Source organism: Dermacentor variabilis, chromosome 4 (genome assembly GCF_050947875.1).
Source record: "Dermacentor variabilis isolate Ectoservices chromosome 4, ASM5094787v1, whole genome shotgun sequence".
Lineage (NCBI taxonomy): Eukaryota > Metazoa > Arthropoda > Arachnida > Ixodida > Ixodidae > Dermacentor > Dermacentor variabilis.
In genome coordinates, this window is record NC_134571.1 from 169500885 (window position 1) to 169516672 (window position 15788).

At 48.2% G+C, this 15788-nt stretch overlaps 2 protein-coding genes and 1 non-coding gene across 3 annotated transcripts in view; all 3 read left to right on the forward strand.

Annotated features, from left to right (window-relative positions):
* Window positions 1-366: 366 nt before the first annotated feature.
* Window positions 367-1757, forward strand: LOC142578062 (uncharacterized). The gene has a single exon (XM_075687478.1). The coding sequence runs from the start codon at window positions 455-457 to the stop codon at window positions 1730-1732; it is 1278 nt and encodes a 425-aa protein (XP_075543593.1). The 5' UTR covers window positions 367-454; the 3' UTR covers window positions 1733-1757.
* Window positions 1758-1888: 131 nt separating this feature from the next.
* LOC142580569 (U2 spliceosomal RNA) lies at window positions 1889-2080 on the forward strand. The gene has a single exon (XR_012827789.1). It is a non-coding gene; the product is annotated as a U2 spliceosomal RNA (small nuclear RNA).
* Window positions 2081-13243: 11163 nt separating this feature from the next.
* Window positions 13244-15788, forward strand: part of LOC142578063 (uncharacterized) — a 51691-nt gene continuing 49146 nt past the window's right edge. The window contains exon 1 of the mRNA XM_075687479.1: window positions 13244-13609. Within this exon, the coding sequence (XP_075543594.1) occupies window positions 13496-13609 (114 nt within the window). The 5' untranslated portion in view covers window positions 13244-13495. The remainder of the gene's footprint in view (window positions 13610-15788) is intronic.

The window sequence follows — 15788 nt, forward strand, 5'->3', positions numbered from 1 at the left end:
GGCAGCAGCAGGCATTACGGAGCCAATCACCATCGGAGCCGGACTGAGACAGGGCTGTCCTCTGAGCGGCCTGCTTTTCAGTCTGGTGGTGGACCCGGTCATCCGTGCAGTACAGGGACGCGATAGGCAGCACAACATCCTTGCCTACGCCGATGATCTGACGCTGCTGGCCGCGGATCCCACCACCCTGCAGAGCTGCTTGGACCGTGTGACTGCCCTGTCGGCCCGGCTTGGGCTGCGACTGAACGCCGCCAAGTGCCGGTCTCTACACCTGTCTGGTCGCCACCCCGTGGGTACACGGCCCACCTCCTTCATCGTGGGTGGCGACCCGATTCCGGCGCTTGGCGACTTCGAGGGGCACAAGTTCCTGGGCCGTCCAGTGGGGTTCAGGGTGCTACCGGACGAGACGACGGTCGACGAGGCCATCCACCTAGGCAGGAAGCTGCTCTCCTCCATGCTCGCCCCATGGCAAAGGCTGGATGCCATAAAGACATTCTTGTATCCAGCCTTGAACTTTGCCATGCGGGTGGGCCTTGCCAGCAAAGGAGAGTGGCAACGCCTGGACGAGGAGCTCCGCCCGCTCATCAAGAAGACCCTGTACGTGCCAGCCAGAGCTTCCAATGAATACTTGTACGGAAGCTCGCAGGCTGGCAGTGCAGGGATCCCACTTGCGGCGGAGCTCAGCGACATCTGCCGGGTGGATGGGGCCTTCAAGCTACTGACGTCGACCGACGTGGAGGTCCGGGAGCGTGCAGCAGGGGACCTAGAGGGCGTCGTGTCAAGGCGGCTAAGACGACCCGCGAACACCGAGGACATGGAGGTCTACCTCTCAGGCGAGACAGAGGGCGACTTCCGACAAACGTCCACACAGGTCCAGTCTGTGTGGACGGAGGCCCGGAAAGCCTCCCGTCGCCTCTCCGTCGCCTGGGAGCTGTTGGAACATGGAGCCCGCATCAACTGCGGAGAGGCCTCCGTGTCAGCGAGGAACCGCCACAAGCTGGTCAAGACCATCCGGGCGCTCCTCTCCACCGAAAGGGACAGAGCTCTGCATGAAAAACCAAACCAGGGCAAGGCGATGGTGTGTGTGGCGGCCGACCCGGCAAATTCACACTTCATGAGGTCCGGCCGCTACACCCGCTTCATCGACTGGCGCTTCGTGCATCGAGCCCGACTAAATCTCCTCCCCCTCAATGCCACAAGACTCTGGGCACCCGCAGCCGACAAAAGATGCAGGCGCTGCGGGTACGGGGAGGAGACACTGCCGCATGTACTCTGCCATTGCATGTGGCAGAGTCGGGCCATGACGGAGCGTCACAACACCATCGTCGCCAGAATAAAAAAGGCTGCCTTGGGGAGGTTCACAGTCATCGCAGAGAACCAGGTCGTGGGCACTACATCACTCAAGCCCGACCTGGTACTGGCCCGTGGAGAGGAGGCACTTATCCTGGACGTCTGCTGCCCTTTCGAGAACAGGCTGCAGGCGTTCCAGGACGCCCGGAAGGCTAAGGAGGAGAAGTACGCCCCTGTACAGCGTCATCTCCTCCGGCGGTTCCAACGCGTGACGGTGGACGCGGTGGTCGTCGGCTGCCTTGGCACCTGGGATCAGGGGAATGATCGCGTGATGCGCAGGCTGTGCAGTAGGTCATACCTACGGACACTCAAACGCCTGTGCATCAGCGACACTATCAGCGCCTCTACAAAGATTTTTAGAGCCCATGTCGGCACCTCTTAGATGATCTTATGTTTTTAGAGAAGCGATTTTTGCTGTTTTACACCTTTACAGTTGTAGCCTTTTATTATTAACACCACTAACTAGTTTTTTTAGTCATTTGTTTGCCTGTTTTAGATTATACACCTTTTATCCGTTTTTTCCTTGGTTTCGTAACAAATATTTATGATGTGATGTGTAACTAGCATAATAAAAAACTCTGTTCTTATCAGCTTAATATCTGATACGGGTTCTATGTGGACCCACGATATTAAACCTATTTTTGGAAGTTGGCGGAGTGCTTGAAGCCTGCTTCACCTCCGCCGCAGGTCGGCCCGGTATTGCACTACCTCCGGGATCGGCCCCCGCTCACTTCGGTGAGACTTCATTCAATCAAAATGAAGAACACAAGCTCGAAGCGAGCACTGACTTCACACGCACCATTCCTATACCATACGCAACGATGCCGGTTCGCGGACCACGAGAGTAATTAAACGGCCACTCCACCTGTGTGTAGCGTCGCACTTCTTGCCGCGCAAATGGGACAGCCGCACCAGCAAATTTCTTATTACGGCCTTCGAGAAAAATAAATGACAGCAAAAGAAAGAACCAGGAGGGAGAATCGGCAAATTATATGTCTAAGAAATAGGATTGTTATTTATCCGATGTTTCTGTCTGCTGTAATGAGCCACTATAGGACGGGGAGGGGGGGGGGGGTGTATGATTAGCCGTGGGTTCGGCAACCAATGTGAATCCCGCTCAAAGCCAACACTGGATTTTTGAGTTCACTATTGCTTGGATCCGTAAACCACAGCGCCAACGCAAGCTCGCCCTGCCAAAACCCGCTGCCCTAGTGGAAGAAAGATTCCCTATGAAAGAAAAATAGAGTGCCCGCTTTCTGGCAACTACTGTGCAGCCGTTGTGTGCACATTTTCGCAGCAGTGGGAGCGAACGCCTCGAAAACAAACTTGTCGTGTGGCCAAGTCTTGCGAAATATATTCAAGGGTTCAAAGGTGCTCCAGCTTTCCAACCTGTATGTTATGAAGACCTGTTGCTACCTTTTCATCCTCCTCCTCCTGGTTACGCCCACTGCAGGGCAAAGGCCTCTCCCATAAGTATCCAAGTACCCCGGTCACGTGCTAATTGTCGCCATGTAGTCCCTGCACATTTCCTAATCTAATCTGCCCTCCCAACTTTCTGCCACCCCCTGCTACGCTTCCCTTCTCTTGGAATTGAGTCCGTAACCCTTAATGACCATCTTCCCCCCCCCCCCCCAATTGCATGCCCATTTCTTTTTTTTCATGGTTTAAACTAAGGTGTCATTAATTCGCGTTTGTTCGCTCGCCCCTCAATCTGCTCTATTCCTATCTCTCGTGACGCTACACCCATCGTCCTTCTTGCCAAAGCTCGTTGCGTCGCCCTCGGTTACCCTTCGGTAACCCTTAAAGCTTTCCGTTGGGGCACTCGTGGCATCTTTCTCGTTTAAATAAGGCTACTTTTCTTTTCCGCTTTTTTTGGGGGGGGGGGGGGGGGGGAGAACTCTATGTGCTAGGCGCGATTTTGCCTGTTGGTTCGGCTTAACGCAGAACACTCCCGCAGGGCAGTGAAGCCGCGTTGAAGGGGCAAAGAGTAGCACAGTGAAGCGCATGCACGGGCGAAAAACGCAAATGTTAGTCAAAAATACAACCAAGTCGCCAAATGCGAACTTCCATTATTGGAAATTCGAGTTCAGTTTGTGCATTGCGTTCGCCTAGAGAACATAAATGCCACAGCAGCCAAGTCAAAGCTTAGGATCGCGTATCATTTTTTTTTCTTGCCTTTTACTCCTGGCCTGCGTGGCATGCACACGAAAGTTATGATATAGTGAAAACACGAAATAATGCAGTGCGGCTGTATCAGATCTATTTTGTGCGCTTTGTTCTTTGTGGACTACAGCGGTGTGCGTTATGAGAAAGTTTCAGTGCCCTTCTACTGTGACCTGCGAAGCTACATTTAAAACCACATTGGTTTGTGCGGTTATTGCTACAAACTGCGTGTGGGTGCGTTCCTTTTTTGTTTTTCGCTACCAGCGATGGGTTATCGCAACCGCGATCGGTTCTGCTGCTACGCTAGACGCGTTCTTGCCAACGGTTGGCTCTATACGCGACCCGTGACGTGTGGTCGGCACATTCAAGCAGTCAATTGCAAACCGTTCCAAGAAGAAGGATGCACTCCACTTGACGCCGGGAGCGCTAGTTCGACGATTGTACGTTTTGACCCTCGAGGAAGCGCCGCCAACCCGCCTTTTCTATAATACGATAAGATTCAGAGCGACCGCGACCACTTGTCTTTGTCAATGCCTCGGGCACAGTTTTTTTTTTTTTTTTAAACTCAGATACTCAGACGCGCCCGTGTTCACGCGCACTTGCTCTCTCCGATAAGCAGGGAAGCTCGGTTGGGATGGTGTCGGCTCTTGCGCATGCGCTGCTGAGCTCGTCGCTTCGGCGGCCAGTCGACGCTGGCGCGGTACTGGTAATCAACTTCGACGTGCATGGTGAAACGTCGCTTTGTATTGCCGCTGTAGACTAGCAATGCAATGTGTTTGCGAGCGATTGGAGAAATGAAAGAGCGGGCACTGTCATGCCCTTCTAGAGCAGCGGAAATGTTCCTCCAAGCACTAGGTTTGAAAATTTGCGCCTACGAACATGAACGAAACAATGAAAACGGTCTGTAGCTGCCTTCGCTTCATAAAATTCCCGTACGAAGAAATTTGCGTGCGCAAATGACAGCGCAAAAGAGAGAAACCATGTAAAGAAGAATGGCTGCCTTTCGCGTGATCTCCCGCATGAAACCTAATGGGATAGACTAATTTTAGCCGTTCATTTTGATTTGCCGAATGTAAGCCGGAACACTTTCTACACGCGGTCTTAAGATTTGAATGGCAATCAAAGACAACCTTTTTTTATTTCTGTTTGTTCTATCTGGAACCAAACTAATTAACAACGCCATTTCAATCTTAGATTCGATTAGATATCGTGACTGGTATGCTGAAAAATCACGCCTTGCGTCACGTCACCCCTTGTATGAACATGCTGTTAACCTTCGTGATCGCGGCATTAAAAATCGGCAGTTCCCGAACTTTAATCGCGCCGATGATGCTGGATTCTTATTGTAATGATTAGATAGAAAGCGCTTGTTCTACGGCTAGCTTTAAGGAAAAGAAAAACATCATTCAGGAATGGATACCTCAAAACAACCGAAAAATGTGCAGGCTACAATGAGAGTACTAAGAATACTGAAAAAGATGAAATCTAAACATGCTGCAAGGAGCCAACAAATGCAATTGAACCAACGAACTGAAGTGAAATTATTTCATGAGGACATGCCCCGAAAAAACGCGGCCACTTTCAATGATCACTTCAAATCTGATTCCTTTTTCTTTTTTTCTACAACGGATACTAATTACATTCCCAATGGCGGATGTGAAAATTTCGGAGCGCGGCATTTTCGAAACCTCATGGCCTCGGACGCTTTCTCTCTTGTTTAAGTATTTTGGTGGTGGCGTATTGGTGCAGATGGAGAAAATTTTTGCGCACATAATTTATAAACCTGTGGTTCATTTTCTTGAAAAACACAAAGGGCTGACAAACGACCAACCAGCACACAATTAAATTGCTATTACGCACGATTTCGCAGCCGCAGTAACAAAAGGCTCGTAACAAACGGTTTCACGTCTCTCAAAATGAAAAAAAATAAATAAAAACGACTGCACAAATTAGGTTTTCCCAAACTGGATGGTTTCGATCAGCTTTTGAACAGCTGTTGTTTAAATTGAGTTGGCGTTGATTGCGTAGGTGCGGGCACCTGTTGTTAAGGATTTTTGTAAATGGCATCATTACTGGATAGATGCGGACGTCTGCGTGATGTATGAAACAGTCTGTTCACTTGAGGATCAAGGGAGGACACGAAACTGCACGAAACTGCACAGCACGAATCGTCCTTTCTGACAACTTACACCTCTTTGTTAAACTATGTCCAAACCTTTCTTAATAGGCATACAGCAACCGGCTGTTGTGCCAATAGCATGGCTAATGCACACAGTATAGCGGTCACTAAACTGTACAACCATACCGTCGTTCTGATGCTCACTCTCCATATTAGTCTCTTGAATCGCCAAGATATCTAAATCTTCTTCCAACATTACGCCGTGGATATGACGCTGCCTCCGTCTCGTGCTGAGACCTATAACATTAAGCGTGCCCACGTTCAGTGGAGCTAGCGATATAGCCATTTGAAATAGCAAGAGTAAAACGACTGTAAGGCCTCCAGCAAATAGCAACTGTGGAGCTATTCTGTAATAGCCCACCTAGCAGACTGTCCATTTCGGTCGTTCCTGATTGGATAGGGCCGCTCGTCTCCTCCTCACTCGTACAGCTACATCCAATCAGCAGCGGCCGATATGGACAGTCCACTAGGTGGACATTTACAAAATACACCCCTTCCACACCCCCCCAGCCCCCCGAAGAAACCGAACGACAGCTTGAACGGCTCCCGCGATGCCGGTCCCATTGGTCACTGTCGCCTGCCCTTCTCGGGTGACCGATGCTGACCTTTGCGCTGGGGCGTACTTCCCTTTCTTTGCCTAGGACGACCAGACTACCATCCACTGCGGCTCCAGACATTGAACATTGTCCGCTGGCGTCTCCTCATCTAGATCATCACTTCGGTGCTTCTTGGAAGGTGTGGCCGTCTCCTCAGTGGCCGTCTGATCCGGTGCCTCATATGGAATCTCTGGCTCCACATCCATCCCCACGTTAAACGCACCACACCCATGTTCCGTTTCTCCGGGTGCAGGGGGTGCCCTCTCTTATTCATTCATTCTTTGTCGCTGCTTTCTTCCTGCTCTGTCGCCCTGTGTAGACGCGGAAGACGTTTCCACCATTTTCGCGTCACTTGCCACCTATTCAACCAGCGTTTCCAAGGACGCGGTCAGATACTCCTTTACCTCCTTCTCCATCAATTCCAGACACTCGTCGTCAGGTTGCTGCGGCCAGTAACTCTTAGATATGTACACAGGCAGTCTTGTGCTTCATGGCTGAATTCCCGGCACTGAGCAAACCTTGGTACTCTGCAGTCTTTTGTAATGTGTCCTCTGCGTTGAGACCGAAGGCACATTGGAGCTCTCCGGGAACGACGACGAGCTCTAAACCACCACAGATGGAGCAGGGCGTCCGGTGTTAAGTCCTCACGGAGCGTCATCCGCATAATACATGTGGTGAACTCGGCTTCCTCGAAACCCCTCACCATCCAATCCTCTTGTTATACTTCTCTCACTTCGCCGTAGTCGTTGAAAGCCCTATCTAATGTTTCCCCGTTAACATGGAATAGAACCCTGTGCACTTTGAGTGTTATATGTCTCGCTGTACAGGGTAAATAATGGCGCAAGAACGCCCTTTTAGTGCTGTTTGACAGACAGACAAGAAACTTTAATTGGTCCGAAGGGACTACGTTGTCGTAGTCGCGGGCCGCACCCGCGCCGGGTGCGGAAGACCGTGACCTTCAGCCCTGGCGCAGGCCCTTTGGACAGCCCGAAGTTGGACTTAGTGCTGTTTAACCACCCAGGTTAACCTGGGTGGTTGTGCCCTATTGTGCCCGAAATAACTTATGTCAATGCTTACATGTTTGTCATCTATTTATTAAGTAAAGAAAATATCCCATGAACTTTAGAACTATATCAGTTTGAAACCAGCAAAGCAGGGCATGCCGCTGATATGAAAAATATGAACACCAAGAAATGAACAAGTTGAGGACAAATACTTTAATAAAGCTTTCTCATTCAAGAACCTTGCTGACATTTTTGTACGTATGAAACGGCCAGGAAAAAATTTCAATGATCCTGTCCTTTGTTGCAATGTATAGCGCCGGAGCAGCTGTCCCCAGTCGTGTATCGTGAGTAATTTCACCGAAATTATAGTCGCAACAGAGATCACATATAAAAATCAGTTGCCCAAAATATACGACGGTGAGTCAGATTAAAGTGCGCCAATGCGAATATATGACAAACGGGGTACTTTATTTAAAAGTAGTCTCTATGATCATTTCGACATTTGTCCCACTGGCTAACGAGTCGCGTGATTCCCGTCTCATAGAACTCCTTGGGTTGCTACTTCAAAAAGTCTGTAACTGACTCTTCCACGTCATCGTCCGACACGAATCTGGTTCCCTTGAACTGTTTGTTAAATGCCCCAAAATGTGTAAATCGCAGGGTGACAAGTTTGGGCTCTATGGCGGCCGTTTCAGCGTTTCCCAATTGAACTTTGCCAGTTTGCCAGTTTTGTACTAACCATATCAGCGACGTAGGGACGGGAATTATCGTGGAGCAGGAGGACCCCATTCCTCAAATTTTCACGTCGATTGTTCCTGATTGCGACGCGTAACCGATCCGGCGTTTCACAATATCGGCAATCACTGATAGTCTCTCCAGGTTTAGCAAATTCGATCAGTAATGGTCCCTGACTATCGAAAAAGAAGTCAACGCCTTTCAGGCGGAAATGACGGCCTTTGCTTTCTTTGGGGGTTGTTTGGGATCGGACTGCTGGTACGATCTGTTGGGAACTCGGCGCTGACGCCCGTGGTTGTACCTGGGTCGCAAGCCCCAAGGGTAGCGTTGGCCTGGCGGCCTGGGGTACAACTGGAAGCATCCGAAGGTCCCGGCAAAGCATGAGTCGACTGGTAACAACGAAACAACTTGTTTATTTTAACATCGCAAAGAGTTGGCGGTCAGGTTTGACCGAAGTAGAGAGACGGGAGAGCACTTCACTCAACAGAAGAAATCGGAGCCCCTCCTTTTGGCGTCCGGGGGCAGCTGTTTTTATACTCTCGCAGTTGAGGGCAAGAAGGAACCCCTCAAAAGACGAGCACGTGAATGTACAATGGGCTAATGGTGACGCACACTGTCGTAGCGATGCCGTAGCACCATGTCGAGCACGATCTCGTAGCACCCTGTCGTGGCGCTGCCGGTCGGACACAATGACTGTAATGAGAAGATGGTCCCTGCTTTGGCATCGCCTGTTTCGGGCATAATGACTGGAACGAGATCCCTGCTTTGGCATCGCCTGTTTCGGGCCCAATAACTGGAATGAGATCCCTGCTTTGGCATCGCCTGTTTCGGGCACAATGACTGGAACGAGATCCCTGCTTTGGCATCGCCTGTTTCGGGCCCAATAACTGGAATGAGATCCCTGCTTTGGCATCGCCTGTTTCGGGCACAATGACTGGAATGCGAGGATGATCCCTAGGCGGTCGCATCGCCGCAGTCGCGCCTGGAAACACCTGGCGATGAGTGTTGCGGCGACGACGATCGGGCCAAAATGTCCGCCGCCCCGCCGCAGTCGCGCCGGCAAAACCACGTGTCGCAGGCGAAACGCAACAGGGTGGTTAATTCAAATGTTTTCACTGTAAGCTTCGCTATCGGGTTTTAGGCTCGTAGCAGTGGCACTATGATTCGTCCCCGCGGTCAGAATTGGAGAAAAAAAGTCGTCACCCTCATTGTGATACTAGATCAGATGAGTCAAGGCAGCGCCTTGACTCATCTCTCCGTCTTCTGGCGGTGGTTCAATATCTTGGCATCCATTGCGCACACAAAACCGATTACTGAAATATTCATGAATTACGGTGTGACCACTTTCAGCTGTCAAAACCCTCACGACATCACACTGTTCCACTTTTCGAGTGTCCATTATGTCACGCAACCACGTTGAACCCAGGGTATAAGACCATTAAAGAACATTTATCATCACATCTGCATGTCACTTTTGTAAATTAGAGATGCCTCTGTGCTACGCGCATGCCTCGCAGATAATGAACCAAACCGTGAATGCGCGCGGTACGTTGGCTCAATTTCATTTGACTTGCCCTCGTACATCAGTAATGAGAAGATACCATGGAATATACAAATGTGAAGATACAGCTTGATAAAGGGCTAATGGCGTCACTAGAAACAAAGTTCGCTGCACGTACACACGAAACTTCGCAACAATATTTTCCAAATATGCGAATAAGTCTCCAATATATTTACGTATCTATGAAAAAGTCACTGTATGTAATGTGTCAAACAAGGTCAAACATGTCAAACATGTTGCGCAACCACAGATTCACAAATCACAGCTTCCCTCCCTCCACTCCCCCTTGGGCATTCGTACAATGTTGTGGCACCAGGTAAGCAGCAGGAGTCGCCGTACGAAGCTCTGCCGGACGGCATCAGCTGAAAAAAGAAGCAAATTACAAGAATGTGTCATTTTCGTATTTAGGCACCATAGCAAAACTGCGTGTAGAGGCAAATCGTGCGAACGTGGTTAACAGGCGGCATTACAAACAAAAGCAATTCTCTTTTTTATAGATGGCTTAGAAAATACCCAACTCATCCCAAACAATACCTTATAGTATGAAGAGAACGCCTGATTTCCAAGCAACCACCCATTCCCGGACATTACGTCGTCTCACATACAAGGACTGGCGCGTTTCCAAAACAACTTGGCCTGAGCCGACGTCATGGTACGCCACGTGCACAGATGTGGCCACAACACAGGCTCCCAGCCAGACCATGCTAGACGTTCGCAGGATGCCTTCTACTCGCACTCAAGAGAAATGCGTGGGTGCAAAGGATGTTTTCGGTTGTTCAGAAGGCGGAATTTTCTAGTTCCATGTGCCTGTTTTTTGAGCTACTCGGCGTTATCTTCCGCGTGTTTCGCTGGCGCAAGCAACACACTCCATGTTATCAGCCTTCGCAATCGCTCATCGCGTTTTCCACAAGCGTGACTACCGAAAGAAGGTATATATTGTCGAAGAGAGGGGGGACATAAAATGCGTCACATACTTCGCCCTGTAAGATTCAGTACCCGCGAAACCAACTGCGTCGCACGGCCGAGCTGCTTTTCTCTAACTGCGTCACAAAGCCGGGTGCGGCGAGCGTGCCCAAAAACTACCGAAATAAGTTACTATAACGTCGGGGCCCGGAAAAAGCGTTCGCAAACATGTCCCTGTACGATTCATTAACTCAAACTGACAGTGCCTGGGCGGCCGAGCTATTTTTTCGGTAACTGCGTAACAACTCTCAGATCTGTGCCGTAAGCTTAAACTGCTTTAAAAGTGTCGCAGACTGTCAAACAAAAATTTTTCACCTCGCCCTAGTCCAATAGTGCTGTCGTGCGATGTCGAAGTACAGTAGAAACGCGAGAATGCACCCGAAGCCCGACAAACCAGGCTACAGCAAAAAACCAGAAAAAAAAAGGAAGGTGAAAAAAAGAAATGAAAAAAAAAAAGCTGGGTCGCCGAACAGGCTAACTTCACATGCACAACCAGCCTCGTTCGCTTCGGCGGCTTGTCTCGCGCATGACGCGTGCACCTGGCGTGTCCTGGCCTGTCGCTAGGTAACGCAAGAAAAATAAGTCGCAAAGTTTGAGTGTATTTGTACGAAAATGTTTTGAGGTTTAGCCGGAAACAATAAACAAAATAAAACAATGTATGTGAATTTTATTTCGCACTATTTTATATTCCAATGCTCGCTGCAGCTCACGGACGGCATTAATGCTAGCGTGACGTATTTCCTTTTGCCAGTTTACACCGACTGTCACTTCTCGTTGAATTTCTTTCGCTATAGGGAGAACGAGCAGACTCATATATATATATATATATATATATATATATATATATATATATATATATATATATATATATATATATATATATATATATATATATATATATATATGTGTGTGTGTGTGTGTGTAGTAGCAATATGCACCGACCTCGTTACCGCTCTTCCATTTGTATTACCCTTCGCATTATCTGCTGCAATGAACCAGCTGACCTCCTTTTTCAGTGAATAAATCGCAACAATAAGTGTTCCATCTTCAGGCTTATACTAACGTATATAATAGCATTTTCATTCTTACTGTCGTGATTAAAATCTAAGTTTTGTGACCATCTCGCAGTCCTCTCGAAAATATTTAATTTTTACTCGGTGTGACAACAATCTAGATGAAATGCGCGCCACAATTATGTGCGTTGTTTCTTATTCGCGTAAAATATTTTAGGCGCTAAATTGCATCAAGTGTTTAAAGCTTTAAAAACTACGTTTTTATTAAAGGGTAGTACATTTACATTAAAAATGGCACCGTGATAGGCTAAAGAGAGGTTTCTGAAACATTTTTGGTACAGAAGCTAGTATTTCTCTTAAGCGCAAATTTGTAGCCGTGTCGTGTTCATTCAAAAGGTGCTAGCCTCGTTAGAACAGTTCGGAGCTTCAGCGTTGCGTTTGTAGCTGGGGGGGGGGGGGAGTGAGGGTTCCGCATTGCTCTCGGTCAAGCAGCGTTGATACAAGCATTAGCACAGGTAGCGGGAGGCGCCAGACACTATTCTCCCATGCTCAAAGGAAAAGGCCCAGTAGTTAAATGCGGGTGCCGAGTAAAACCATCGGTCGCGTACAGCCTTCCTGTGCAATGTGGGAATGGGTCATTTCTTGGAGAGTTCAAGGCGTTTCCTGAATGCATGTTAAGTTTATTCTTTGCCGTTTAAAATGTCTCCGTTTTGCCCTAGAGGCGAAGCATAGATTGCGATAGCAAATTAATAGAGAGTTAGACGGAGTAAAAATCGTGGTTTCATCGAGCGTGTAAACTTGTAAACATTCGCTTACTAAATAAATGAACAAGCATGGTGTCACGCGCGCACAAGCAAACGGGAACACACATCACTAGATGACCGCGGAAACTCGCCGCGACAACGCGGTAGGGAGAAACCGCGGCAGCAGCAGCAAGCGAATTGACCCTCGTGCTGTCTCTCGCTTCAACGGGAACTAAGCGGCCAAAACACAGCGCACACGGCGGTATCAGCACTCGGTGCACTTTGCCAATCGCAGAATGCTTTCAAGAGAGAGCGTGCTCGGCCGCGCCATTTGCAGTGAAGCTATTTCACACACTTAACCCTACTTACGAGGAAGCAGGTGGATCAACCTAGGGAAAACAATACGGGACAGACGAAATAGGTAAGTAAGCTGAGTAAAAGGTCAGGAGGTAGGCAGGAAGACGTGACTACCAATTCTCCGGGGCGAGTCAATGCACGGATGCAGCGTACATGAAGCTGGGTCGAATTAATGAGTTTCCTCCAACGAGGCGCCTCCAAGGTGTAAGCACTCAGGCTCGACTCTGCCAACATGGTTCCATTTTCCTCAGCAACAGCTGAGCCGCCAGCAACGGCGGTCGTTATTCACAGCTCTGTGTTGCTGTGTTTTTTTTAATTTTTACTTGGCGCTCGTAAAACAAGCAGTACAGTATGGCCGTAAAATATGCGTCGCAGAGACCATGTAAGGATCGTCTTTATAAACATTTTTCATATTTTCAAAAAAAATTAAAGTACCTGTAAGAGCACGTGCAATAAATTTTTTCACATTTTATTATCCTGCTAAGCCATTACATATAACAGCACTTGCATTATGATTGGTTTGCTAGCGCAGCCTTATTACGCCGTAGACCTCGACATGAAAAAAATCACACGATGGAGAGCGACTTGCATGGCTGTTAACATCCGGCGGGGTTAACGGCCACGTGAAAAGTAGAGCAGGTGCTGCTGTTGAGCTGTAACGTAAACCATAGCAAGTGCGTTAAATTTTTAAAACTAAAGCATAAAAGAATAATGTGACCTCGATCCGTATAGAGCACGTGAGATGCTCCTTAAACATAGTGCTGCGCATTTACGCTCTTCTCCCATATTGTGCTCCTCTGTTAACTCAGTGCTACCACCAAATAGAAGAATATGTGGTCTCTCCCAACCCGCATGAGACTGGTTATTCTCACAGTGTTTCTTAGTTGTAGTGACGCCTTTCTTGATTACAACCCTGCACTCGGTGCCTATCAAGACGACGGCAAGGTGATGTCTTGTTTAATGTTTTCTCACTCCGTGGAAAGTAGCGGCCGCAGACAGAGGACTTCATGCTACGGGCGGCAAAATATATTTTGTAAATTTCGTAGTGGCAATGGATAAAAACGTAAGAGTTCAGAAAATTTTCTACCAGAAAAGTGTGTGTCCTGATCCCTGCTCCACTGGTCGCTGAGTGTAGGCACCTATATATAGTACTGTACTAGTGACCACGAGGTAGCGCATTCAATTTCGGCCGTCGCCACCTTAATACCCGGGCGGCAGAACACGAAGAACTTGCGCTACCAAGCACAGTCACGGGCAGTTTCACATTGCGAGGTCCAAATTATCTTTCAGTGCTCACTTCTCCTCCTTTACGCTATAATTTTCAGGCGCTATCAGCCCTGCGACATTTCACGCCCATTTACAAAGAATTGAAAAAGCGCTGTAGAATATATATTTCGTTCATTCACTTGTCGTTTATCACGCTTCTACATTGTTATGGGCTAAGCTGCTATGCAACATGTGGTCGGTCCACATTTTATGTCGAACAACCGTGTCCCAGACATGAAGTCCTCAAGATGTTGATTTCCGCGCAGTCATAAATGTGTACCTTTTTTAGAACTGTTCTTAGCACAAACAAACGTACTGAAAAGGATACATCTTCCTAAATATGAAAAGCTTTCCCGAAATAAACTTGAACAGGGATTTTTAAGGCAGTAGACGAAATAGCAATTCAGCAATTCAGCAATATTAGCAATTCAGGATGCTAGTACGGATAATCCGACTGAAGGTTCTAGGCTTTAAGGAACCTGGGCTCACCTATTTCAAGCAAAAGCCCGCATTCTTTTCACCAATGCAGAATGGTTGAAGCATAGCTAGTAGATATCGCATTGCCAAGGTAAACAAAATTATAGAGAAACCGTTGAATGCGTTCTTGGGACATGTAACTAATGAATGTGTAGTCAATTTGCTAACCCCCCCCCCCCACCCTCCCTGCTACAGGTCTGTGCAGGCCGTTTCATATATAAAATCAGTTTCGAAAAATATTGGCTCAGTGCGCAGTACAAATGAATTGCATGTTTTGGTACGCAGTTCAACATGTGACTGCTTTATATGCGGTCATGGGAGGTGAATTCACGCCAGCCCAAGGCCTGATGTAGGCCAAATGCTCATTAAAAAAACAGTTCTATCGGTATGCTGTTCGAGTGCCTACTGGGTCATTGCAAAAGGCAAAATGCGTGCTCATTTTATTTCAAGTAATATTTAGGTGCACGTTAAAGAACCCCAGGTGGTCAAAATCTCCAGGGGCTTCCGCTACGGCGTACCTCATAATCAGAAAGTGGTTTTGGCATGTAAAACCCAATTATTTAATTTTTAATTTTGATTTCAAGTAATCTTCAGAGTTCACAAAACTGCATGAAAGTACAGGCGCTAGATTCAGTGATTTTACTGTATCATTTATCAGTTTGCTCCGGACATAAAATCTGCAGTGAGCAGAGGTAAACAAACGGCTTACATCCAACAATTCCACGCTAACAGATATAAGCGGCTACAAAACGTACCATATTTGGCAGAGCCATTTTTGCATAAAGTACACGTTCATACTTTTTGTACCGATCAGTACTTATAGAGCTCCCTGTAACGACAGAAAAAATACCGACACCCGCGTCGCTGTTGTAGTTGTTGTTCTCCTGAGTGGCTGTGGCCCATACCCGCGTTGCCCGGATCGAGCACTTCTTCCCTTTTTATTGCGTGCTCGCGAGCAGTCGTGCTCGTCGGCCGCTTCGGCCTCGTCCTCCCTGGCAGTCTTGTGCGACGCATGGCATTGACCACCACTGCTTTCTCGCAGCACACTCACCATCCTCCCGGGTCCGCGATGTGGTCGTTTGCCTCAAAAGGGTACAACCGTAGAGCGGCGCGCCTGACTTGCTGACCGTTTGTGAAGGCGATTTTGAAATATCTGTCCATGCCGACCTTGGCTGGAAATGCCTCGACCACTGTGCCGAGTTTCCACTGCATCACCTGCACGCTGTCTTCCTTGACAATCAAAAGCAGGCACCGTCAAAATGGGCACCGATTAGGCTTCTCCAACACACTTTGTAAACCCGCCGCTGATAGCACGTTATGATGCTCAACAGATCACCATGCCTTTCTATTATTCTGGACGACTTCTGTGATTCTCGCAGAG

Coding starts and splice junctions, on each gene's coding strand:
- LOC142578062 (XM_075687478.1), top strand. CDS start 455: ATGCTCGCCCCATGGCAAAGGCTGGATGCCATAAAGACATTCTTGTAT.